Raw genomic sequence first — 26623 nt, 5'->3', positions numbered from 1 at the left:
CAAAAACTATGGCGATTTTTTTCCATTTGTGACATGTCATAACATGCCCGTGGCTTTTTCTTTTATATTTTCATTTTTACGTCATCAGAAAATTATTATAAAAAGATTTCTTAAATAATATGTATGGTCGCCTATTTCCCCATATTTGTGGCTTTCCGCTCGGTAACATGACATAACAACAGAAAATACCTCCGTTTTCGAAGCGTCGTATGAATAATATGGGAGGCGAATCGTTTGATGTCGGGTATCGTTCGAAAGCTCTGAACATCAACAACATCACTGAACCCTTGCCGAGAGTATTTTCACAGTTGTAAGAAGCGATTTTATTGGATAAAAATTGGTTTCTAATGACGCTTTTTCGCTACAGTCTGCTATAAGGGTCGTGATTGGTCAAAATCAGACACGTGACCTAAGGCAGCCAATCATATTACGGCAATGGATACTGTCCTCGTAGACGAAAACTTTTAGATTTAGATTTTATTCATTAGTTTATTCAATTTATTTAATGAATTCCTCGAAACATCGTTACTTTGCTCTTTGACAATGTTATTGTGGACCCGCTGCCGAAGCATGTGTCCGAGAATCGTTGTTTTCAATAACATTGCGAAAAATAGTTTATAATTTTAATTCGTGTTGAAACGGTACCGAGCATATATTTCTGGATTGAAGTCTTTCCCAAAACAGCGTGGTCGTCGAAATGTCCCTATCACTTATAATAAAGGGATCAAAGGGATGAGTCGCTAAGTCGCTAAACAAACAAAGTGTAACTTTGGGTGGACAAGTCAGCAGCGCGGTCAACTTCAATCGTTCGGATTAACGCAGCTGTTTACAACTTAATTAGTCCAATCCGTTCCGACTTACCAGCGTTCGGAGGCGGAAACTGAATCATTGGACTAACGAGGTGTCAATTATATACAATATATAGGGAGATGATTTGGTGCCCAGTGAGTAGTGCGTTCGGAAGTCGGTGGATTAGGATTAACGAGGACCGGATTACCGCGGCCTGACTGTATATGCATTTTCTGCGGCTGAAAATGTCATGTGACAGTTGTATCAATGTTTTAATAAAAATATTGTACAATAAATAAAAATCTTTTTTATCTATTATCGGCCCCACCATGTGGAGTTACCTCCCTGCTACGCATGCGCAGCCAACCAGGTAAGCACCTAGGCCCCTATCATCATTCCTTCTGCTGTCACTCAAGCGTTCACACGTGTTCCGAGTTACTAGCTGATTTACTTCTGTTGAGAAGAATGTCTGAGACTTCAACATCTGAATGCATGGTCTTTATTCGTTCTTGAGAGAACAGTTTTATTGACTTTGCAGTCTGTTATTTCTCATTTATGTGACTTTGTATTAAATTTTTACGCTAGCTTTCCTGTGGTTTACGCACGTGTTGCTTTTCCATGGCGGGAATTTTGGCGTGCCACGTGGTTGAAATATTGTGTTATTAACCAAGTATTTCATGTCGCGTTGTCGCATTCACGTTATTTTCAATGTTCTGTACGTGTATATTTATGCTGCTGTGTTCGCCGTTAGCTACATGCTTGCATGTGTGCTTCAGGCATTTACTGGGTGTACTGTCTGTGGGCAGAATATCCCTAGAGCTGATTAGCATGACAAATGCTTGTGCTGTTTAGAGAAAACAGGGCATAAACCTGAATTCTGCGAACTGTGTATGGCCTGTGTATCAGAGACGGGCGGCTGATTTCCTTTTTTATAAGGAATTGCGGGAGGCGGGAGGGGAACTGACCCAGGAGGTTTCCCGGTCCAAGGCCAAAAAGGCTAAGCAAGCTTAGCATTCTCAATCTCAATCCCAATCTAGTGGTTTTGATATGTCAATCATCACTCAATTGTTTCAGCAGCATATGGACTCTGTGAAGTCCCTCGTTCACGAGTCCGTTGGAGGTCTCCGGCAGGAGTTCCTCGCCCACTCTGAACAGGGGACCGAGAGTCGGGGCTGGGATAGCCGAGCCCAGATCGATCCCTTGGCCTGGAGGCGACTGTTGATCCTTTGCCTTTGGCTTCGGTTCGAGACACCTCGGTTGCCCCTGAGGGGGAGGGTTCGCTCCCAGTCCCCCTCTCGGTGCTGGCGCAGGGTCCGTTGAGGATTCCTGGGGTTCCCGTCCCTGTCCTACCGTTTGGAATATCTTCGGCTCCGTGGCTATTGACATGAGTAACTATGCCTATAGTCGCATATCTACATCATCGAGGTCTACGCAATGCCTTCTACTTGGACGACGGAATTCAGGTTCATCAAGATGCCAGTCAACTCAGACTACAGCTGAACTTCACGATTAATTTGTTCACTCAACTAGGATGGTTGGTGAACCTTATGAAGTCAGAGTTGGAACCAATACAAGATCTACAATTTCTGGGGATAAGGTTTATCACAACACAGAATCGTATTGTCGTCCCAGAAGATCGTTGGGTCAAGATACAAGCCATGATTCCACAAGCAGTCATCTCTCCGTTAACACTACAATCATGGCAAGTTTTACTTGGTCTACTAACCTCGGCACAGGACTTGACTCGCACAGGAAGGGTACAACTAAGACTGCTGCAACGGTTCCTGACAAAACATCTAGACAGCGTCGACCCAATCTTGCTGCTGGACAACCTCAAGAGGTATCTACTGTGGTGGACACACAGGTCGAACGTTTGCGGAGGGACCTATTTACAAGAGCTGGCCTTCGACACACATCTCTACGCAGATGCTTCGATACAAGGCTGGGGTGCGCATCTCAACAATCAAGTTGCATCAGGAAGGTGGTCCAAAATAGAGCAGCATCTTCAAATCAATCTGCTGGAGATGAAAGCCGTGATCAATGCCTTACAACTATGGTCGAGCTTGCTGAACAACAGAATGCTGACTTGCAGACGCTCTCTCCCGACCACTGCACCTGTCACCTACGGAATGGATGCTCCATCCAGGAGCGTTCTGGCTCATCATAAGGGAAATAGGATCCCCTTGCATATACCTGTTTGCCACGAACTTCAACAAACAACTACAGACGTTTGTCTCGCCAGATCCAGATCCTCAAGCCTGGGCAACAGATGCACTGAGCATATCATGGGAAGGACTAAACGCTTACTCATTTCCAACCCCCGATATTACTACTACTGTTAAAGATCAAACAGACACAGGCGCTACACCTGACTATGGTCGCGTCATACTGGCCAGCGAGAGTATGGTTCCTAGACCTAATAGAAGATCTCGGAAGTCCAACAATCAAGTTACCAGATTGGCCGAACCTACTCGTACATCCGCACACCAATCAAGTCCACGTGAACCCGACAGCATTCCACCAACACTCGTGTTTACCGTATCAAAACATGTTTGAAGAAAAGAGGATACTCCGCCAGGGCAGCCAAGGCAGTAACACTAGCGTTAGGCAGATCTACTCGTAACCTGTATGATGACAAGTGGCTGAAGTTTGAGACTTATGCAAGGCGGAAAGGCTTCATTGCGATGAAAGCTACTCATCCTCAAGTGGCGGAATACCTGTGTCATCTTAGATAGACCAGACATCTGAAAGGTTCGACATTATGTACATACCTCGCTGCCATCAGTACAGTGATTACCATGAAAACAGGCATCAAGTTGACAAAAGTACCAGAATTACTTGCTCTGCTGAGATCTTTTAAACTGGAGGATCCGCAAAAGAAGTTCAGAGCTCCGACAATATCGTTCTGGATGAGAGCCGTCATATTGAGAGCCTATAAAGCAGCAGGACTAGAACCTCCTAGAGCTTCCAACCCACATGAAGTCAGAGCACTGGCTTCAACATTGGATCTGCATGGAAAATGCTCTATATCTGCAATTATGGAGGGCTGCTTTGGGAAGTCGGACACAGTGTTTGCCAACCACTACCTCCGAGACATAGCCACTGAAGACATCTCAGGCATTCACCAATTTGGGCCTCTCGTTGTAGCACAGCAACTAACGGTTCCTCAAAGGCGCTGAGTTGTAAAATCTCACCCTTTATCATGGTGACTTGTTGATAACTGTTACTAAGGAAAAGTATTAGTTTGAAAGTCCATGCACACAGTCTAGGACAGGCTAGCATGAGTGATTAAAGATCCTGTACGGGTAAAGATCTTACCTGTACGTGAAGGGGTGGCAACTCATTTATGATAAAGATCTTATCATAATCTATGGGTTGTTATAAGATATCTAGTAAAAAGAAGATACTAGTTTATCTGAAGCCACATGAATCAACATGATTCAACTTGTCTGAGACTGAAGTAAGACAAGAAAGTGGTCCCCCTGAGTTATAACGAAAGTTGGAAGAATAGGATCACGGAAATGCCGTTTTGCAGTTCCCATGGGCGGGATACAGGACGTGTCTAAGGACAGCTGATGAATCCACGAAGTGGCTTGACCCACCACCAATCCGTCGGATTCCATAAGCAAAAGATCATGAGTCGGGCTAAGAAAAAATATGTAATTTTTTCAAGTAAAATTGATATATTTATACTTATCCTGACTCATGACAAGAAGCCCTCCCAACCTCCCTGCTGGAAACCCTTTGGATTTCACAGCAGATCCAAGTGCATGGGCAGAAAATCAGGAGAGAGTGACAAGTAAAGCTAGTCACATGACTGTTTGCGCTGGAAATGGCAAAAGGGAGGTAACTCGTGGGTGAGTGTATTTTTACGTCCGCTTTGGAAACTTAAAGGGATTCAAGTGTTTCACTACCATTCAAAAAGAAAAGGGAGATAAGCAAAAGACCATGAGTCAGGATAAGTATAAAAATATCAATTTTACTTGAAAAATTACATGTTTAGACAGACATCAAGCATACATGTCTTAGTCCTCCTTCCTGACAATTTTCACAGTTGTAATTCATGATTTATATGAATGCAATTTAGTAAGTGGTCATATGCAATGTATGTTGTATATGGGATTACACTTTATCAGTAAAGTACAGATTCTAGTACATTTTGGATTGAGTCCCTTCTCAGATACGAACCCCCACACTCTCAAAGAGTCTAATCACCAGCACACAATGTCAGCACTCTAACCCACTCAACCATCATATGCTTTATAGTATTCAAAAAATGTGTTCTAGTTCGTTCACTATACATGTGTCTGTATCTATACATGTAGATCTGGGTGTTGTTGTACAAAACAACCTTAGGCGCTAAGACTACCTTAAGTCTATGTTAAGGTATGGGAGTTACAGTCACCTTAGTGCTTAGATCGCTTTGTACAACAGCACCCGGGAATGTTTTTGTCAGTAGGAAATTACTGCAAAAGCTGCAAGTAATAATAGTTTCATGGTGTAGTTATTCTTTAGACCAACAACAACAAAAAGTAAGGAGGCACATTGCTTTCATTTCTACAGACTGTCAACTGGCCAGTTCATGATTAAATGTATAATCCCTCCCTTTCGTTTCTTTAACTATATGATGTCACTCAGTATCAGTAATCTGATCAGGAAAGTTCACTAAAATGCCTCATCTCTTCAAGCTGCTTGCATACCACTGAGTACTCCTGACCCAGTTTATACTGTTTGATAAACACAATCAAGCAACTTTCCTTGTCAGCTGCATGAAAACATGCATCTTAAGGTTAATAACCTGTGACTGACTCTGAGTTACCATTAGATAACACTGATCTTCAGTTAGTCCACATACCAATTTCTGTTTCCTTCAGACGGATGCGGGACAAGTTCAATAATGAAATGAAGGAGCTGGAGAGTTCAGAGAGAGGCATGCAGTACAGAAGTACAATGAGATGAAGGTGAGATGTCACAACAGTATGTTAACACTGAATCACTGACACTCAACAAAGGCATGCAACTATGTCAGGAGAGGTCAATAAATATGGATATGTATGAGATATCTGTTTCAGGGAAAATAACAAATCATTGGTGTCAAGATTGGTGTTAGTCTTGTATCTGTCATTTTGTGTGTGGTTATATACAGTGTAATTTGGTATATGTCTTGTTAATAATTGGACTCAATGCATGCTCCTTTTTTTCGAAATTTGTTTGGTAAGAAAGTGAGATTTTTTATGGATAACAACTTCTTTATCATATATGATGCAATGTTTTGGTATGGATTTTTATACCGTTGTCAAGCAAGAGTCTTGCTTGACATCGCTTCCTATATAATAAAGAAGTTGTTATCCATAAAGAATCTTACTTTCTTATTACTCACCAACTTCTAAAATGCCAGTCAAACAGAAATTTGTTTGGATCTTGTTCATTTGAACATCCTCTTACAGTCTCTCAAAGTGCATTTATTTGGACTGTAAACATCATCTTCTTTGAAAGCCCTAGGCCATTGAAGCTGAAATGGCACAGCTTTTTCCTCCAACAATGACAACCCGCAGAGAGGTTCAAATTCAAACTACATGTAATGGCCACCACAGCCATATTAATAAAACGGTTTGCCATTTATGACTATTACTCAGCTATAAGGTCCAAGGTGTTTGTATAATTTGTAGTGGGACTTTGTTATAACTGAGTAGATGAAGATGAGGATCAAGTTTCTATCTTACAGGCTCAGCTGACAGAGATTGAGGGTGAATGTGAAAGGTTGAAGGTCATTGTTAGACAGAAGGATCAAGAAGTACTGGATATAAAGAAGGTAAAGCCCGGAAACCTGTGTGCAGCTGTGTCAGTCTGAGGTTACCATTATAAAGACCATTCCTAACTGTCAGTTAAATACTGTAAATACATCAATGTTTGATTTACCTGATAATTGTCTAGTTCAAATTTTATATAACAATATCAACTGATTCACCTGAATCATATACTTTAAATCTTCAAATCTTTACCACAGAACTGTAGAGTCATATACTTTATACTTGTCACATAATATCTCTAGTATACGGGAGTTATAGTTCAATCTCATATTTGCAGATAAATTGATTTACACAATGACTGTTCATGCAAAGCAGTTACTTGCAATACAGACTGATTAAATCAGTTTCCTACAGAACTGTCCCGTCAAATATTTTTAGCTAATATTTATTGTATTGTGCTCTGAATTGCAGCTGACAGACAGGCTTCATGAGGAACGTAGCCATGTGTCAGATATCATTCGACAGGAGTTTGCAGACCGTATTGTAACCACGGAGGAGGAAAACAAAAGATTGAAAAATGAAATGTCAGAACTGAGAGCAAAACACAGAATTGAAATAGAGCGGGGAAAGAATGACATTGAAGAAATCAAAAGGCAAAAGGATGATGAGATGGAGGAGGTCCACAAGAGGTATGGAATCTCTGATTATAGGTATTCATGGAGTCAGCAGTACAACTGTATCATACTGGGATTCAGAAGTATGAAGTTCATAGAGAAAGATGTTTCAATTCAAACTTCTTAAATGTTTTTTACGCATGTTCCTAGGTCTAAGTGTATTATTGTGTTAATGAATGGGTTTACATGTATTATCATGGCGTGCTGTTATGGTTGATGTTTGTGTTGTGAGGGTGCTGTAGTGTTTGTGTTGTGAGGGTGCTGTAGTGTTTGTGTTGTGAGGGTGCTGTAATGTTTGTGTTGTGAGGGTGCTGTAATGTTTGTGTTGTGAGGGTGCTGTAGTGTTTGTGTTGTGAGGGTGCTGTAGTGTTTGTGTTGTGAAGGTGCTGTAGTGTTTGTGTTGTGAGGGTGCTGTAATGTTTGTGTTGTGAAGGTGCTGTAATGTTTGTGTTGTGAAGGTGCTGTAGTGTTTGTGTTGTGAGGGTGCTGTAGTGTTTGTGTTGTGAGGGTGCTGTAGTGTTTGTGTTGTGAAGGTGCTGTAGTGTTTGTGTTGTGAGGGTGCTGTAGTGTTTGTGTTGTGAGGGTGCTGTAGTGTTTGTGTTGTGAGGGTGCTGTAGTGTTTGTGTTGTGAGGGTGCTGTAGTGTTTGTGTGTTGTAGAAGGTGCTGTAGTGTTTGTGTTGTGAGGGTGCTGTAGTGTTTGTGTTGTGAGGGTGCTGTAATGTTTGTGTTGTGAAGGTGCTGTAGTGTTTGTGTTGTGAAGGTGCTGTAGTGTTTGTGTTGTGAAGGTGCTGTAGTGTTTGTGTTGTGAAGGTGCTGTAGTGTTTGTGTTGTGAAGGTGCTGTAGTGTTTGTGTTGTGAAGGTGCTGTAGTGTTTGTGTTGTGAAGGTGCTGTAGTGTTTGTGTGTGTGAAGGTGCTGTAGTGTTTGTGTTGTGTGAAGGTGCTGTAGTGTTTGTGTTGTGAAGGTGCTGTAGTGTTTGTGTTGTGTGAAGGTGCTGTAGTGTTTGTGTTGTGAAGGTGCTGTAGTGTTTGTGTTGTGAAGGTGCTGTAGTGTTTGTGTTGTGAAGGTGCTGTAGTGTTTGTGTTGTGAAGGTGCTGTAGTGTTTGTGTTGTGAGGGTGCTGTAGTGTTTGTGTTGTGAGGGTGCTGTAGTGTTTGTGTTGTGAGGGTGCTGTAGTGTTTGTGTTGTGAAGGTGCTGTAGTGTTTGTGTTGTGAAGGTGCTGTAGTGTTTGTGTTGTGAAGTGTTTGTGTTGTAAGTGTTTGTGTTTGTGTTGTGAGGGTGCTGTAATGTTTGTGTTGTGAAGGTGCTGTAGTGTTTGTGTTGTGAAGTGAAGGTGCTGTAATGTTTGTGTTGTGAGGGTGCTGTAGTGTTTGTGTTGTGAAAGCTGTAAATGTTTGTGTTGTGAGGGTGCTGCTGTAGTGTTTGTGTTGTGAAGGTGCTGTAGTGTTTGTGTTGTGAAGGTGCTGTAGTGTTTGTGTTGTGAGGGTGCTGTAGTGTTTGTGTTGTGAAGGTGCTGTAATGTTTGTGTTGTGAAGGTGCTGTAGTGTTTGTGTTGTGAAGGTGCTGTAGTGTGCTTGTGAATGGTGTATGTTTGTGTTGTGAAGGTGCTGTAATGTTTGTGTTGTGAGGGTGCTGTAATGTGTGTGTTGTGAAGATTGTAAAGTTTGTGTTGTAAGATGCTGTGATGTAATGTTTGTGTTGTGAAAGGTGCTGTAATGGTTGATGTTTGTGTTGTCAGGGTGCTGTAATGGTTGATGTTTGTGTTGTCAAGGTGCTGTAATGGTGATGTTTGTGTTGTGAAGATGCTGTAATAGTGGATGTTTGTGTTGTCAAGATGCTGTAATAGTGGATATTTGTGTTGTCAAGATGCTGTAATGGTGGATATTTGTGTTGTCAAGATGCTGTAATAGTGGATGTTTGTGTTGTCAAGATGCTGTAATGGTGGATGTTTGTGTTGTCAGGGTGCTGTAATGGTTGATGTTTGTGTTGTCAGGGTGCTGTAATGGTGATGTTTGTGTAGTGAAGATGCTGTAATAGTGGATGTTTGTGTTGTCCAGATGCTGTAATGGTGGATGTTTGTGTTGTCAAGATGCTGTAATAGTGGATGTTTGTGTTGTCAGGGTGCTGTAATGGTTGATGTTTGTGTTGTCAAGGTGCTGTAATGGATGATGTTTGTGTTGACAAGGTGCTGTAATGGATGATGTTTGTGTTGACAAGATGCTGTAATGGTGGATGTTTGTGTTGTCAAGGGTGCTATCATGGTTGATGTTTGTGTTGTCAAGGTGCTGTAAGGGTGCTGTAAGGGTGATGTTTGTGTTTTCAGGATGCTGTAATGGTGATGTTTGTGTTGTCAGGGTGCTGTTATGGTGGATGTTCGTGTTTTCAGGATGCTGTAATGGTGATGTTTGTGTTGTCAGGGTGCTGTTATGGTGGATGTTTGTGTTGTCAGGGTGCTTTTATGGTGGATGTTCGTGTTGTCAGGGTGCTGTAATGGTGATGTTTGTGTTGTCAGGGTGCTGTAATGGTGGATGTTTGTGTTGTCAGGGTGCTGAAATGGTGGATGTTTGTGTTGTCAGGATGCTGTAATGGTGATGTTTGTGTTTTCAGGGTGCTGTTATGGTGGATGTTTGTGTTGTCAGGGTGCTGTAATGGTGGATGTTTGTGTTGTCAGGGTGCTGTAATGGTGGATGTTTGTGTTGTCAGGGTGCTGTAGTGGTGATGTTTGTGTTGTGAAGTTGCTGTAATAGTGGATGTTTGTGTTGTCAAGATGCTGTAATGATGGATGTTTGTGTTGTCAGGGTGCTGTAATGGTGATGTTTGTGTTGTCAAGATGCTGTAATAGTGGATGTTTGTGTTGTCAAGATGCTGTAATGGTGGATGTTTGTGTTGTCAAGATGCTGTAATGGTGGATATTTGTGTTGTCAAGATGCTGTAATAGTGGATGTTTGTGTTGTCAAGATGCTGTAATGGTGGATGTTTGTGTTGTCAGGGTGCTGTAATGGTTGATGTTTGTGTTGTCAGGGTGCTGTAATGGTGATGTTTGTGTAGTTGTGTAATAGTGTTTGTGTTGTCCAGATGCTGTAATAGTGGATGTTTGTGTTGTCAAGTCCAGATGCTGGATGTTGTGTTGTGGATGCTTAATGTGTGTTGTCAGGGTGCTGTAATGGTGGAATGTTTGTTTGTGTTGTCAGGGTGCTGTAATGGTTGATGTTTGTGTTGTCAGAGGCTGCTGTAATGGTGGATGTTTGTGTTGTCAAGATGCTGTCATGGTGGATGATTTGTGTGTCAGGGTGCTGTAATGGTGGATGTTTGTGTTGTCAAGGGTGCTGCTGTAATGGTGGTGATGTTTGTGTTGTCAAGATGCTGTAATGGTGGATGTTTGTGTTGTCAAGATGCTGTAATGGTGGATGTTTGTGTTGTCAAGGGTGCTGTAATGGTGGATGTTTGTGTTGTCAGGTGCTGTAATGGTGGATGTTTGTGTTGTCAGGAGTGCTGTAATGGTGGATGGTGGATGTGTTGTCAAGATGCAGCAATGGTGGATGTTTGTGTTGTCAAGGTGCTGTAATGGTGGATGTTTGTGTTGTCAGGGTGCTGTAATGGTGGATGTTTGTGTTGTCAGGATGCTGTAATGGTGGATGTTTGTGTTGTCAAGATGCTGTAATGGTGGATGTTTGTGTTGTCAAGAGTGCTGTAATGGTGGATGTTTGTGTTGTCAAGATGCTGTAATAGTGGATGTTTGTGTTGTCAAGATGCTGTAATGGTGGATGTTTGTGTTGTCAAGATGCTGTAATGGTGGATGTTTGTGTTGTCAAGATGCTGTAATGGTGGATGTTTGTGTTGTCAGGATGCTGTAATAGTGGATGTTTGTGTTGTCAAGATGCTGTAATGGTGGATGTTTGTGTTGTCAAGATGCTGTAATGGTGGATGTTTGTGTTGTCAAGATGCTGTAATAGTGGATGTTTGTGTTGTCAAGATGCTGTAATGGTGGATGTTTGTGTTGTCAAGATGCTGTAATGGTGGATGTTTGTGTTGTCAAGATGCTGTAATGGTGGATGTTTGTGTTGTCAGGATGCTGTAATGGTGGATGTTTGTGTTGTCAATGTGCTGTAATGATGGATGTTTGTTTGTGTTGTCAAGATGCTGTAATGGTGGATGTTTGTGTTGTCAAGATGCTGTAATGGTGGATGTTTGTGCTGTGTAATGGTCAGGTTGTCAAGATGCTGTAATGGTGGATGTTTGTGTTGTCAAGATGCTGTAATGGTGGATGTTTGTGTTGTCAAGATGCTGTAATGGTGGATGTTTGTGTTGTCAAGATGCTGTAATGGTGGATGTTTGTGTTGTCAAGATGCTGTAATGGTGGATGTTTGTGTTGTCAGGGTGCTGTAATGGTGTGATGTTTGTGTTGTCAGGGTGCTGTAATGGTGATGTTTGTGTTGTCAGGGTGCTGTAATGGTGGATGTTTGTGTTGTCAAGATGCTGTAATGGTGATGTTTGTGTGATGTTTGTTTGTTGTCAGAAGATGCTGTAATGGTGATGTTTGTGTTGTCAAGATGCTGTAATGGATGGATGTTTGTGTTTGTCAAGGGTGCTGTAATGGTTGATGTTTGTGTTGTCATGCTGTAATGGTGGATGTTTGTGTTGTCAGGGTGCTGTAATGGTGGATGTTTGTGTTGTCAGGATGCTGTAATGGTGGATGTTTGTGTTGTCAGGGTGCTGTAATGGTGGATGTTTGTGTTGTCAAATGGTTGATGTTTGTGTTGTCAAGATGCTGGTGGATGTTTGTGTTGTCAAGATGCTGTAATGGTGGATGTTTGTGTTGTCAGGGTGCTGTAATGGTTGATGTTTGTGTTGTCAGGGTGCTGTAATGGTTGATGTTTGTGTTGTCAGGATGTTTGTGTGTTGTCAATGGTGTTTGTGTTGTCAGGTTGATGGTGGATGTTTGTGTTGTCAGGGTGCTGTAATGGGTGCTGTAATGGTGGATGTTTGTGTTGTCAGGGTGCTGTAATGGTGGATGTTTGTGTTGTCAGGGTGAAGCAGGCCATTGTGAAGAAAGAGGAGGTGGTAAACCAACTGCGGCAGCAGTATCAAGCTGCCACCAAGCGTGCTGACCACCTTGAGGGGCTCCTCAACCAACAGCGAAAACAGCTCCTGGGGAAGAAGGCTACATAGTACCCTAAAGGGATCAATGTTGTCATACACTGATGGTCACAATATGGCTAGCTTTGATTTTGCTCACTGAACTTAGAGAGCTTTCCAATCTGAATCATATTCCATGGCAAGTGGTTTTATCGAACAATGAAGGATAGGCTGACTAACTTTATAGTAAGCATTATGTAGTTCAAACTTGACCAATTGTGATAATTTTCATATTCCTATAGACCAGAAAATATTTTCAGATCATCAGAAACATCCTTGTACAATGGCTGATTTGATAACAGTATCATGTCTATTTTAACAGTTTGCTTATTAACAAAACTTAAACTATACTGCTAAAATATACTGCTAAAGTGGAACTTCATTACTCTACATAATGGTACTCACATTAATGCTCAGATTTGATGCCATTAAATTAAGGTGAGCTTCAGTACCTCTGGTTCATTGTGTTTATCACTCACATATATATACATCAATATACACTTTGTTGTTGTGCCATTGATGTGTTGTAGTAAGCGCCCACAAAGTCCTGATATATATTCTTTGTAAGTTTGTAATAGCTTCAGACCAGGTATGTAAATAGTATTTTATGTTTCAATGCTTTGTACTATTACATGAGTATTTATTTTACACAAAACGTGAAATACATCTTTGATTCTTTGGCACAGCTGATTTCAGTAATACACCCCCACAATATCACTGCAGAAATATATTTGAAATATTATTTGACTGCTTGCAGACATACACTTTGTATCAAAAAGAAAAGAAAAAAAACAGCCGTCCACTCATATATTTTCATTGCCTAAGAATCCATTGTTTTGTACTGTTTCAATGTAACAAGTTACCCTTTACGTTGATTCATTTCTCAGATATGTCTTGTTGATGTTATGGTACTTGTGAAGCTTTAGTTACATATCAGTTATTTGTGATTTTTTGTTAGTGCTGCTGTTGAATGAGATCAGGTGCTTGGTGTACAAACCGAGTTCTATGTCATGTTGAATGACAACAGTGTTATGTTGTACAATCCTTGTGTTATGTCTAGACCCAATACTACCCTAATTATGACTCTAAACTTGTGTCCTGACTCCGGTGTTACGGTTCTGTTGTGTCATGATTGCTAGTGTTCTGGTAGGCTGCTGTGTCATGATGGGTGGTGTTGCATAGCTCTGGTGAAGTCATGCAAGTCAATCAAGTGTTGAGTCATATTTCATGACATGTTGCGTGATTCTAGTGTTGGTGTCATGCAACATCACTGTTGTTTCATCATACTAGTTTTATAGTCATGTGGCATCAATCTTCCAGTTTTCAGTCATGCTGCATCAATCCAGTGTTCAGTCATGCTGCATCAATTGTGTATTGAGTAATGCTGCATCAATCCAGTGTTGAGTCATGCTTCATCAGTCCAGTGTTGAGCTATGCTGCATCAATCCATTGTTGGGTCATGCTGCATCAATCCAGTGTTGGGTCATGCTGCATCAATCCAGTGTTCAGTCATGCTGCATCAATCCAGTGTTCAGTCATGCTGCATCAATCCAGCGTTGGGTCATGCTGCATCAATCCAGCGTTAGGTCATGCTGCATCAATCCAGCGTTGGATCATGCTGCATCAATCCAGTGTTGAGTCATGCTGCATCAATCCAGTGTTGAGTCATGCTGCATCAATCCAGTGTTGAGTCATGCTGCATCAATCCAGTCCAGCTGCATGTTGAGTCATGCTGCATCAATCCAGTGTTGGGTCATGCTGCATCAATCCAGTGTTGGGTCATGCTGCATCAATCCAGTGTTGGGTCATGCTGCATCAATCCAGTGTTGGGTCATGCTGCATCAATCCAGTGTTGGGTCATGCTGCATCAATCCAGCGTTGGGTCATGCTGCATCAATCCATTGTTGGGTCATGCTGTATCAATCCATTGTTGGGTCATGCTGCATCAATCCAGTGTTAGGTCATGCTGCATCAATCCAGTGTTGAGTCATGCTGCATCAATCCAGTGTTGAGTCATGCTGAATTGATGTGGTGTTGTCATGCTGTATCAGCCTAAGTGTTAAGTCATATTCAGTCTAGTGTTGAGTCCTGTTACATCAGTCTAGTGTTATGTGATGCTGCCTGAGTCCATTATTGTCACATTGTATTGTCATCTTGTATCATGGCATAGCTGCAGTGTGCTGAATGACTTGGAATGGTGTCATGCCATGTCAGTATGTCTATGATTGGTGATTCTACGACAGTTGCTATGTCATTCTTCTGCATGACGTAAGTGTTGTGTCAGGCGTAGTGTTAGGTTGTGATGCATCTTTGATGCATCAGGATGGCCTGAAAGTCCATGGATCTGAAACTACTGTGATATTTTACAATGACCTGCCATTGTCACCACTGATGTTTTCATATCATTTAGTGTTTAGTTATGTGCATATGTGGATCAACAATTATTGACACATTTTATTTCATATCATATCCTGCCAGATTTGAAGCAGAGGGCTCAGATTATATATCTGAGGATATTTTTTTCCACACATTTGTAATGAAATACGGATATTATCACAGTGTACTGGTTGAGAATGGAGGAGTGCACAGAGGATTCATTGGTATTCTTATGACTCATTTTAACCTATAATACCTGCACTCAACTTTTTCAGCAGTTTGCATTTATTAGTCCCTGAAAACATGAAAAGCAACTGGTCATTTTATGATTGATAAATTATATGTGTATTGATTATTTCATTAAAACAAATGGGATTGACATACACAGTTATCATATGACAATGATTTTGAAGGCAATGATGTTATGCTGTAAAGGAATTGGAACTTGATCAACTGGATTTAATGTATTGATTTCCCTTATTTATTAAGCATACAAAACAGATGCTAAAATAGCAACACTCCGTTACTCATTGATACTTTTCTCTGATCTGAGCACAGTGCATTTTCTATTCATGTTTGTAGATTATGTAGAATGTGAATGACACTGTTCGCTATTGGTGCACTTATTTTAAGTTAATGTTGATTTATGAAAGTTTACATATGCTGGAGAAAGTGACTTCACAATGCCCTCATGTCTTGATAAAAATAAGATAGATCTAAGTTGCATGTACATGACACTTTTTTGTTAGATGACAAGTATTCTGAACATTTTCAGCAGTACACATTGTACATGACTCTTTGATCTAACTGCCAGCATATTTATTGCTAAATGACAAATAGCTCATGACAGTATAATGGCTGTTTGAGGTCTATCTGGCAGGTCAACCCTTGCACTTGTAAGTTGTACTGCATTGTGGTCAGGGATCATTAGGTAGTGTTTTCATTAAGAATGTATCAGTTTTATTGCTGTTCACAACCCAGACTGACCCATCCTCACCTGTTATGATCAGTCTTTACAATGTCGGTTTCCTTACCTACCTGTGCCTCTGATTATTCAGATCTGTCATCTCTCTGTTAAAGAAGTACCTGTCCTGCTGCAGCCTTGGTTACATACTATCTCTATTGATTGTCATAGGTGTTCATATCCTTAAGTCACAATACAGTAGAAGGAGCAGGTGCCGAGATATTAATTTGAATGTGCATTGGTTGTCGTAAAAGTTTTTGCTTCTATGCCAGTGTGTAAAATAGTTACTAACCTTGACCTTGGGGCTCAAGTTAGATAATACTTGAGCATGTGGATTGTTCACTGCAAGGTCAAGGATATTAACCATTCCTTACAATTGTGTTGATGTACCAATTGCCGGTGTTATAGACGTTTTCTTTATATTAATTTATGGGGTATACCAGTGAATGGAATATTGACTACTGTAAGCTATAATGAAATACCAAACTCGCAGAACAGATATATTTTCCTTGATGGTTTGTCAATTTTCTATGAAGAATCACTTCTGTGTTGACATCACCTGTCATGTCAGTATTGCATGAAGGTCAACTGCTAATTATCAACTTAACCCCAGGATGCGGAAGACACATGTTCCTGTGGGTGCATACATAGGACCATGCTTTTCCATCTTTGCTGGCTATCTGAGCTGTGTATGTCATGTTCCTATACAGTCATTTGTATTTGTGTTTCCATGTTTCACATGGTTGGAGCATTTGTAACTATTTAATTAAAGTTTCTAAAATAGAAATTAAAAGCTTTAAAGTGAAAATGGAGTCCTGTTCATAAGGTCGAGAAGTGAGTTAATGCAGAGTTGAAGAGCACAACCACCAGAGATTACTGAGTCAGTCCTCACTACTTGTGTTAGATGCAAAGATGAAGTGCAAGTTTTTGCATGTAGGTTCTCTTCTTGAGGGTCTGGGCGTTGGGGTAGCCTAATGGTTAAAGCGTTGGCTCGTCCCGCCGAAGACCCGGGTTCGAATCCCCACATGGGCACAATGTGTGAAGCCCATTTCTGGTGTCCCCCGCCGTGATGTTGGAATATTGCTAAAAGCGGCGTAAAACCAAACTCAGTCAGTCAGTCTTGAGGGTCTACAATCATAAGCATAACAGAAGAGGGTCTTGATGAAAAGATTTTGTAAAGCACATGAGCACAGGTATGGATCACAATGGGAATAATACTAAAATTAACCTCATAATCACCAGATCCTGATACATCAAATAACAGCAATTAACTGAAAGTCAGATACTTCTTCATGGGTTTCTGCTGTTGTCAGTACAAATGAAAACCAAACAATGCAAACAGTTTGTACACTTGACTTTATTTACAAATGCTTCACAGGATTTCTTTTACACTGAGTTACATAACAGGACAAGCACTACAAAGAACAAAGAGCGACTGAAAGTGAGGCACAAAGAAATGAAACAGTCTAGTGACTTCAGCTGACCATGGTCACCCATTCAAACTTTGTGACATGATGTATATTTGTTAACAAGTATGACAGTGGGATTTTGATACAAGTTATATGGTTCCCATGAACAAAGCTGTTTAATGGACAAACTTTGTAGGAAAGATTATTCATTATCCTTGCATTGTTTTACAGTGAATATGTTCATTAGTATTGGGTACCTATATATTCTTTCGATCTGCTGAGTACACCTATTAGACAGCTATGCCACCATCACCTCTGTATAGATGTGTGGAAAGAAACAGGTTTTTCTATCTAAAAACTTGGTTAACAGTTTCCCCTGACCCACAATTTCACACAGAGAAACAAAACTTAAAATTACTGAAGTTTTTCTTCCTCTGCCTAGTTTATCGTTTTTATTTTTGAATGAACCAAAATGTAGAGCAGTCTTGGATGCCAATTGACATTTTCATTACAATTTATTTCACCTCACCAACAGTTTTCTTCAGAAAATAAGTCAATAAAAAAGCTATCTTGTAATTTGATGACTGACTCCAGTTTTAAATAAAATATCAATAAACAAGCAATTATTAGACCTAGATATGAACACTAATTCTACCTGACTCCACACTGCAAAACAACATAACCAGAGTGCTGCACTAACAACAGAAACAACATTTGTGTGACTGAAGCCATTTGAAAGTACTTTTGATGTATGAAAAGTTATTGATAAATTCTTATTCAGTAACAATGAATCCTAAACTTCAAGCCAAGCTGCCTACAAACACATTTCAAACGAATGACAACTTTCCCATCAATTACATGTATTTGATATTGATGGTGAATACTTAAGTGGTGCCACACAAACGATCAACAAAGTAACACTATTCATGATCAGCAAAACACAACACAAGCACACCTGGTCTACAATACACCACATTGTTTGCACATACCCCGTTATCACAACACAAAAACTCAAATAATGTAAAGATATATGCAATGCAAACCTTTCCCAATCAAACAAGTATTCACACATTTGACAGGATGTGCCTGTTGCCTTTCCCTGCAAAACTACTGGAACTGCATTCTGATCGACAAACCTGTTACTTACTCCAACAATCAACAGATGCTATAAGACATTGATAAGCTTGTGGCCTTTTCCACAGAAACTTCAAACATTGAGGTCAATTGACAGTGATCAACATCCCACAAAGTCCACTTATTGTGAGGTGCAGATTACCTCCTCTATCTCAGAACAATGTTCATGGGGTCAATGCCCTTTCATGTTATTTGTACCCGTTTCAATTGCTGCAGAGTATAAGAAAAGCCATTTTGAAACCATGCTGGCATGATGTGTACAATTTTTGTTACTAATTTGATACAAGTCAAGAACATTTTCTTCTAAACTGTTACAAAACTGAACACAATGCTTGAATACACAACTGATTTATCTACACAAAATTCATGGGAAAAGAAACTTTAACGCAAAACACTGGACCTGATCATAAGCATTTCTTGTGTGTATCAACCTTCAATTATCAAGCACTTGATAAAACTTTACGCCTGCTGACACTGGTTATTTTCAACCATCTATTTGTCAAAATATCAGTTGATATTAACCTGTTGGCGCTGGTTGTTTTCAGCTATCTATTTATCAGTATCAACCTGTTGGCATTGGTTGCTTTCAACCTTCAACCATCAGATTGCCTGTGTATTGGTTGATTATAAACTTCATCTACCTGTTTGTATATCGGTTGACTTCAATATGAACTGTCTCATAATAAGCAAGTACACTTGCTTCTAGCTGCAGATCACAGATAACAGAACCTGACCATTCTTGTCACATATTCCACATCTCACTCACAACAAGGAGTATATACAACATACCCTTACAGGTATATATATTTATGTGTGACAATGAACTCATGATGGGATGCAACATTCATTTGAAATTGACGCTTACAGAGAACGAGTTTGAGATTCGGTTACATGATGCATAATAGAAAAACAGTTAAATCCAGTCAAACCCAGTTAGGTATTGTTAAATCCAGAATTTAAGATAGAACTATCACCAGTAAATTGTCGGCAATAACAAACTCAAGTTGTGTCATCATAATTAGTCTGTAGTATTTTGAGAAATAAAATAGCTCATGTCACATTAGTCGATACCCATATAAACATACATAACCCAGAGGATATTTCTACTTGGTGTATGTCATGCCTCAAGAATCTACTCCCTGTAATTGTATAATTCACTTACAATCAGTAATTATGAACAACATATGACAATTTGATGTCTCAAATGTTCCAATTACTGCATGGAATATAGTTTACTGTATTTCAAATGGCAGTTTCTATTATACCATTGTAAAATATAATTATTCTCATACAACATGCGCACCCCATTGTGAAGTCTTTGTGATGAAGAGCTCGGAGGAAATATACAGCACAATCTTTATATACAGAATATATGGTCAAAGAAACAATAAAATGGAATGGTAATTTAGAATAAACAACATGGCAAACTAGAGAGATAAGATGTTAAAAGAGCTTTGCTGTTAGGAGGAGACTATAAAATGTCATTTGCCTGATTAGTAGATACATAATCCAGTAACAACATCTATATATTGAACATATACACAGTTTAATAACAGACTGACTTGAACACCCCCTTGACGTTACTGCCTCGCTCTGACACAAGAGCCTACATACTGTTTTTCAGTAGATTTAGCCTTCAGCAAATTGGTTTTCACACTTCTAGTAATATTCAGACAATGTACCAGCATGTGGCATGCAATCATGTTTTACTCATTATACCCTATGTAGAATTAAACCAGGGCTGTGGCATGATGAGCCAGGGCTTTAACCGCTGGGCTACCCTTCTGAACTAGTGGTTAACAGACATCAGGGATGTGGAAATCTTTATCACATAATTTACAATTAAAGTCATCATAATGTACATTACCAAAGTCAAGGCTCAAAACACAACCAAAACGACATAGCATGTTGTCTATCAGTCTATTGCACCAATTGGGACATTTCCACATCCTGAATACTGAAGCTGATAGAGTGATGTTGTGGCAGTCATGGATGTACTTTTTATGAACTGGAATGGCTATGAAGATGTAGCTTACACATGACAGAATATACTCAACTGGTGACATTATCCTGTATTTCAGTTGTCTCTATAAGTGAAACCTCGTTCACTCCAAGTCCTTGCGACCATTGAAAAATATATCTTAATTTAGGTAGGCCAGTGCCAATAAAGATTCTTGGAGCATTTTATCAAGTGTAGCAATATTTTAGTCTGCGAAGATACACTCATCAGATACAGAGTGCTGTTTCATGTGTGATACTCCCATACTCAGATTTATATGTAAGTTGACAGCGATAGAGCCACTATTGGTCATGGTATGCTGGTGTTGAGGATATATTTGTTCTGTGTCCCACACATTTAGATATACCCCCACTGAAAAGATCCACACTTCCTTGTGTTGATGCTTCCTGCAATGATCCCTCCCTTCACACAAGATCCACACTTCCTTGTGCTGATACTTCCTGCAATGATCCCTCCCTTCACACAAGATCCACACTTCCTTGTGCTGATGCTTCCTGCAATGATCCCTCCCTTCACACAAGATCCACACTTCCTTGTGCTGATACTTCCTGCAATGATCCCTCCCTTCACACAAGATCCACACTTCCTTTCCTTGACATCCCCTCACACACGCTGGATCTCAAACAGCTTGACATTCGTGTCGTACCATACAGGCGGGTCGACATTTCTGAAACAGAATACATACATGACTTATCCTCTGGCCATTCAATCATATAAGTTATTATGATTGGCAAGTAGTTCAGCAGACAGTGCTATCATTTTTGTCATTTCATGAATATAGTATCAGGGAGTTGAGGTTGATAATACGATGTGCCGTTGAGATTGACATCCAATGATCGAGGGAAGACATCCCAGTGCCTTGAGCATGTACTATCTGCATGGATATGTGCACTATATAAATATCCTATGATCATAATAAAAATAATCATATGTCTTCAGACATACGTTTTTGAATGTCAGTGCTTACTTACTGATAGGCACTACTGACTGAAATCGTGTTTCACAATGTGGCTCCAATTGAGAAATATGGTGCAGCTGTTCCTGCTTAAAGAGTGCACCTACCTGAGATAGATGACTCCCCAGAGGTATGTACGGAACCACATGGTGGTGCCACTGTTAGCCTGGTACTTGCGGATGAGGATTGGGTGAGGCACGGGGAGGAGACCCACCAGTGTGCCATGTTGAAGGAACTTGAGGATCTCACTCTCGTCTGTCAGACCCCTGTCAAACACACATCATATTCCATGACACCTGATGCATATTCCCTCCCCTCCACATGTGTTCTTTATCCACTAGTCACAAGGGAAGATCATTCACTATTCCATTCACACTATCTGAAAACACCTGAAGTGTTCCATTCACAAACTGTATCTGAACCCAACCCCAGTGCTCTGCCCAATGTACAAGGGGATATCAAAAGTTCTAATTTTCACCAAGACTTATTCAGGGTACAAACTTTATTTTGCTTTCTTGTCCTTAGGACTTCTCTACATAGTCACCATCCCGAGTTACACATTTCTCCCACCATTTCTTGACCTTGCGCAGACTGGCTGAATAGAAGTCCCCTGATTTCATAGAAAACCAACCCTCCATTTCTTGAATGACCTCATTCTTGTTGTCAAAACAACGTCCAAGAAGTGAGTTCTTCATCTCTGGGAACAAGAAAAAGTCACTTTGTGCGTCCATGGTTACAAGACGTCTGAAGAAATCCTCTTCACCCTGCTCCAGAAGCTCCAATGCCTGTCGTGACATGTCCCGTCGAGCCTGTCTTTGAAGAGGGGTCAGTAAGTGAGGAACCCAGCATGCTGACACTTTGGATATGTGCAGTTGGTTATGAAAGATGTTCCATGCACTGTCATAACTCAAGTCGGTCTCATGCATAGCCATTTGTATTGTTACACGGCGATCTTCCTGAACCAGCTCCTCGACATTGTTAACGGTGTCCATATCATCAGTAAGTAAGGGGCGTCCACTTATTGGCTCACCTGCGAGGGACATGTGACCGGTTTGTAAATTCCTTTTCCATCTCACAACAGTGTCATAGGATGGGCTATCATCACCATCAACAGTTTTCATCTCATCGTGAATTTGTCGTGCAGTGCAGCCCTTCAAGTGCAAGAACTTAATGACACTGCACGCCTCAATCTTCTCCATACTTGGGGGTACTGGTGTGTAGGATCAACTAGCACAAGACTGAATTAAGTGAAGTGAAGTAGATAGTTCTTGGTCCATTAACTAGATAGGGATCACTGATGTTACAGTAAAAGTTTTATCCTGATTGCTCAGTAAGTCCTTGGTGATAATTGGAACCTTTTTTGATACCCCCTCATATCTGAACCTAAACCCAGCCCTCTGCTCACTGTATCTGAACCCAACCTCAGCACTCTGCTCACTGTATCTGAACCCAACCCCAGCACTCTGCTCACTGTATCTGAACCCAACCTCAGCACTCTGCTCACTGTATCTGAACCCAACCTCAGCACTTTGCTCACTGTATCTGAACCCAACCTCAGCACTCTGCTCACTGTATCTGAACCCAACCTCAGCACTCTGCTCACTGTATTTGAACCTAACCTCAGCACTCTGCTCACTGTATCTGAATCTAAACCCAGCACTCTGCTCACTGTATCTGAACCCAACCTCAGCACTCTGCTCACTTTATCTGAACCCAACCCCAGCACTCTGCTCACTGTATCTGAACCTAAACCCAGCACTCTGCTCACTTTATCTGAACCCAACCACAGCACTCTGCTCACTGTATCTGAACCCAACCTCAGCACTCTGCTCACTGTATCTGAACCTAACCTCAGCACTCTGCTCACTGTATCTGAACCTAAACCCAGCACTCTGCTCACTTTATCTGAACCCAACCCCAGCACTCTGCTCACTGTATCTGAACCAAACCTCAGCACTCTGCTCACTGTATCTGAACCTAACCTAAGCACTCTGCTCACTGTATCTGAACCCAACCTCAGTGCTCTGTTCACTGTATCTAAACCCAACCACAGCACTCTGCTCACTGTATCTGAACCTTACCTCAGTGCTCTGTTCACTGTATCTAAACCCAACCTCAGTGCTCTGTTCACTGTATCTGAACCCAACCACAGCACTCTGCTCACTGTATCTGAACCTTACCTCAGTGCTCTGTTCACTGTATCTAAACCCAACCCCAGCTCTGCTCACTGTATCTGAACCCAACCACAGCACTCTGCTCACTGTATCTGAATCAAACCTCAGCACTCTGCCTCAGTATCTGAACTCACCGCTGCTCACTGTATCTGAACCCAACCACAGCACTCTGTTCACTGTATCTAAACCTAACCTCAGTGCTCTGTTCACTGTATCTGAACCTTACCTCAGTGCTCTGTTCACTGTATCTAAACCCAACCACAGCACTCTGCTCACTGTATCTGAACCTTACCTCAGTGCTCTGTTCACTGTATCTAAACCCAACCTCAGTGCTCTGTTCACTGTATCTGAACCCAACCACAGCACTCTGCTCACTGTATCTGAACCTTACCTCAGTGCTCTGTTCACTGTATCTAAACCCAACCTCAGTGCTCTGTTCACTGTATCTAAACCCAACCCCAGCGCTCTGCTCACTGTATCTGAACCCAACCACAGCGCTCTGCTCACTGTATCTGAACCAAACCTCAGCACTCTGCCCAATGTATCTGAACCCAACCAGTGCTCTGCTCACTGTATCTGAACCTAAACCCAGTGCTCTGTTCACTTTATCTGAACCTAACCTCAGTGCTCTGTTCACTGTATCTGAACCCAACCCCAGTGCTCTGCTCACTGTATCTGAACCCAACCTCAGCGCTCTGCTCACTGTATCTGAACCCAACCACAGCACTCTGTTCACTGTATCTGAACCTAACCTCAGTGCTCTGTTCACTGTATCTGAACCTTACCTCAGTGCTCTGTTCACTGTATCTGAACCTTACCACAGCACTCTGTTCACTGTATCTGAACCTAACCTCAGTGCTCTGTTCACTGTATCTAAACCCAACCTCAGTGCTCTGTTCACTGTATCTGAACCCAACCACAGCACTCTGCTCACTGTATCTGAACCTTACCTCAGTGCTCTGTTCACTGTATCTAAACCCAACCTCAGTGCTCTGTTCACTGTATCTAAACCCAACCCCAACGCTCTGCTCACTGTATCTGAACCCAACCACAGCGCTCTGCTCACTGTATCTGAACCAAACCTCAGCACTCTGCCCAATGTATCTGAACCCAACCAGTGCTCTGCTCACTGTATCTGAACCTAAACCCAGTGCTCTGTTCACTTTATCTGAACCTAAACCCAACGCTCTGTTCACTGTATCTGAACCCAATCCCAGTGCTCTGCTCACTGTATCTGAACCCAACCACAGTGCTCTGTTCACTGTATGTGAACCTTAACCCAGCACTCTGCTCACTGTATCTGAACCCATCCCCAGCGCTCTGCTTACTGTATCTGAACCCATTGTTCCACTCACTTGTCTATACAGATCTTCTCCACCTGCGGCACAAGCACCTGCAACATCCTCATGATGGTCTGCAATGGCAGCTTCTGCTTCCAGGACTGGACCTGAAATTCATAGCATCAGTGTAGTTGTAGATTCACCCGGACCAGTGGTATGACCCCAGGTACACACAACATGATTCCAGACATTCCCCAGATGATGAACCTCAAATTATCATCATTCCTGTTGATCAAGACATATGTTCATATCCTAGTCATCCAAGAGGTGACACCACTGTTACAGATATACATGTATAAGCACTGATAGTAGGACATGGATAATCATCTTCACAGTCAATGCTGTTTGCACTGATGCTACAACTGTTCAAGGCCACTGAGTGAGTGAGTTAAGTTTTATGCCATTCTTAGCAATATCATGGCGGGGGACACCAGAAATTGGCTTCACACATTGTACCCATGTGGGGAATCGAACCCGTGTCTTTGGCGTGACGAGTGAACGCTTAAACCCCTAGGCTACCCCACTACCCCGTTTAAGGCCACTGAACTCACCCAGTCAGGTGTGGCAACCCATGCTCCTGGTCCGGCTGCAGAGCCTGCTCTCATCATGGGAGCCCGTGTTGGAATCTCTGCAGTCATGGGCGGCGTCATGTTGGAAGGGCTGGCTGGTGGAGTGGGCTGTATTCAACAGAGAGGGGTTCTGTAACTCACCTGGATCAGTCAGCAGGTTATTTGTTTGACAAGGTTTACAATGGAATCCAAACTTTTATGCACCCATGACACAATCATCATGGTATCATCATCGATGACAACCCTAACAACTGACCTACCTAGCAAACCCTCAGCATTAGATCAACCAATCAAACCCTCAGCATTAGATCAACCTCAGCATTACATCAACCTCAGCATTAGATCAACCCCAGCAATAGATCAACCATGCAAACCCTCAGCATTAGATCAACCTCAGCATTAGACCAACCTCAGCATTACTCAGCATTAGCATTAGATCAACCAAGCAAACCCTCAGCATTAGATCAACCTCAGCATTAGACCAACCTCAGCATTAGATCAACCAAGCACAACCTCAGCATTAGACCAACCAGGCACAACTTCAGCAAATAGGCAGACCTAGCACCACTGCTACATAAGTTCATTTTTTTCTTGGAACTAAAATGTTAAGATTAAGATTTCAGTCTATCTAGTTCCTTAATGATACAGAAAAAGCATCTGACACAAGTTACTAAGTGCGTCTTGACATACACTAGAAACAGACATGGGTATGCAAAGCCCCCTTTTAACTGAGGTTACAACTGTGTTAGTTGAATCACAATACTTGTACACATATGTACTACATACACATACCAAACACTTTGGACCTGTGAAGATCTGGGGTAGAATAGGTCTTCAGCAACCCATGCTTGCCACAAAAGGCGACTATGCTTGTCGTAAGAGGCGACTAACGGGATTGGGTGGTCAGGCTCGCTGACTTGGTTGACACATGTCATCAGTTCCCAAATGCACAGACTAGTGTTGGGAATTGGTTACAATCTCATAATTGATGTTTGGTTCATTGCAACCGATCAATCATCGAAAATAATTGGTTGGCGTTACTTATCAAATTTTCCTGGTTATGTTTGTTAATGCACAAGAATTAAAGAAAAAACAAGTAGTTCTTTCATTTTTTGTGCAAACTTCACAAAGTGCTTTTGCAAATTTTACATCTTTAAAGGATGACTAGTATGTATGGACATACATTAGCTGGAGTCATTAACATAAATTCAATCCGGACTTGGACTGACTGATTGAGTATGGTTTTACGCTGTTTTTAGCAATATTCCAGCAATATCACGGCGGGGACACCAGAAATGGGCTTCACAAATTGTACCCACGTGGGGAATCGAAC

General features: G+C 41.4%; 2 protein-coding genes across 2 annotated transcripts in view; one reads left to right on the top strand and one right to left on the bottom strand.

Moving 5' to 3' along the window:
- LOC124262119 (centrosomal protein of 131 kDa-like) overlaps positions 1-16497 on the top strand; it is a 49445-nt gene extending 32948 nt beyond the window's left edge. Inside the window, 5 exon segments of the mRNA XM_046696568.1 lie at positions 5664-5712; positions 5715-5750; positions 6515-6601; positions 7011-7228; positions 12241-16497. Coding sequence (XP_046552524.1) covers positions 5664-5712; positions 5715-5750; positions 6515-6601; positions 7011-7228; positions 12241-12382 — 532 coding nt within the window. The 3' untranslated portion in view covers positions 12383-16497.
- A 529-nt stretch (positions 16498-17026) lies between these two features.
- LOC124262120 (protein HID1-like) overlaps positions 17027-26623 on the bottom strand; it is a 41112-nt gene continuing 31515 nt past the window's right edge. Inside the window, 4 exon segments of the mRNA XM_046696569.1 lie at positions 17027-20919; positions 21315-21473; positions 24737-24828; positions 25273-25398. Of these exon segments, the coding sequence (XP_046552525.1) occupies positions 20856-20919; positions 21315-21473; positions 24737-24828; positions 25273-25398 (441 nt within the window). The 3' untranslated portion in view covers positions 17027-20855.

The sequence above is a fragment of the Haliotis rubra genome, unplaced genomic scaffold (genome assembly GCF_003918875.1).
Source record: "Haliotis rubra isolate DU_JTF1 unplaced genomic scaffold, ASM391887v1 Scf821, whole genome shotgun sequence".
NCBI classification, from domain to species: Eukaryota; Metazoa; Mollusca; class Gastropoda; order Lepetellida; family Haliotidae; genus Haliotis; species Haliotis rubra.
The sequence above is the reverse complement of the archived record's forward strand: the minus strand, read 5'-3'. Positions and strand labels throughout refer to the sequence as shown.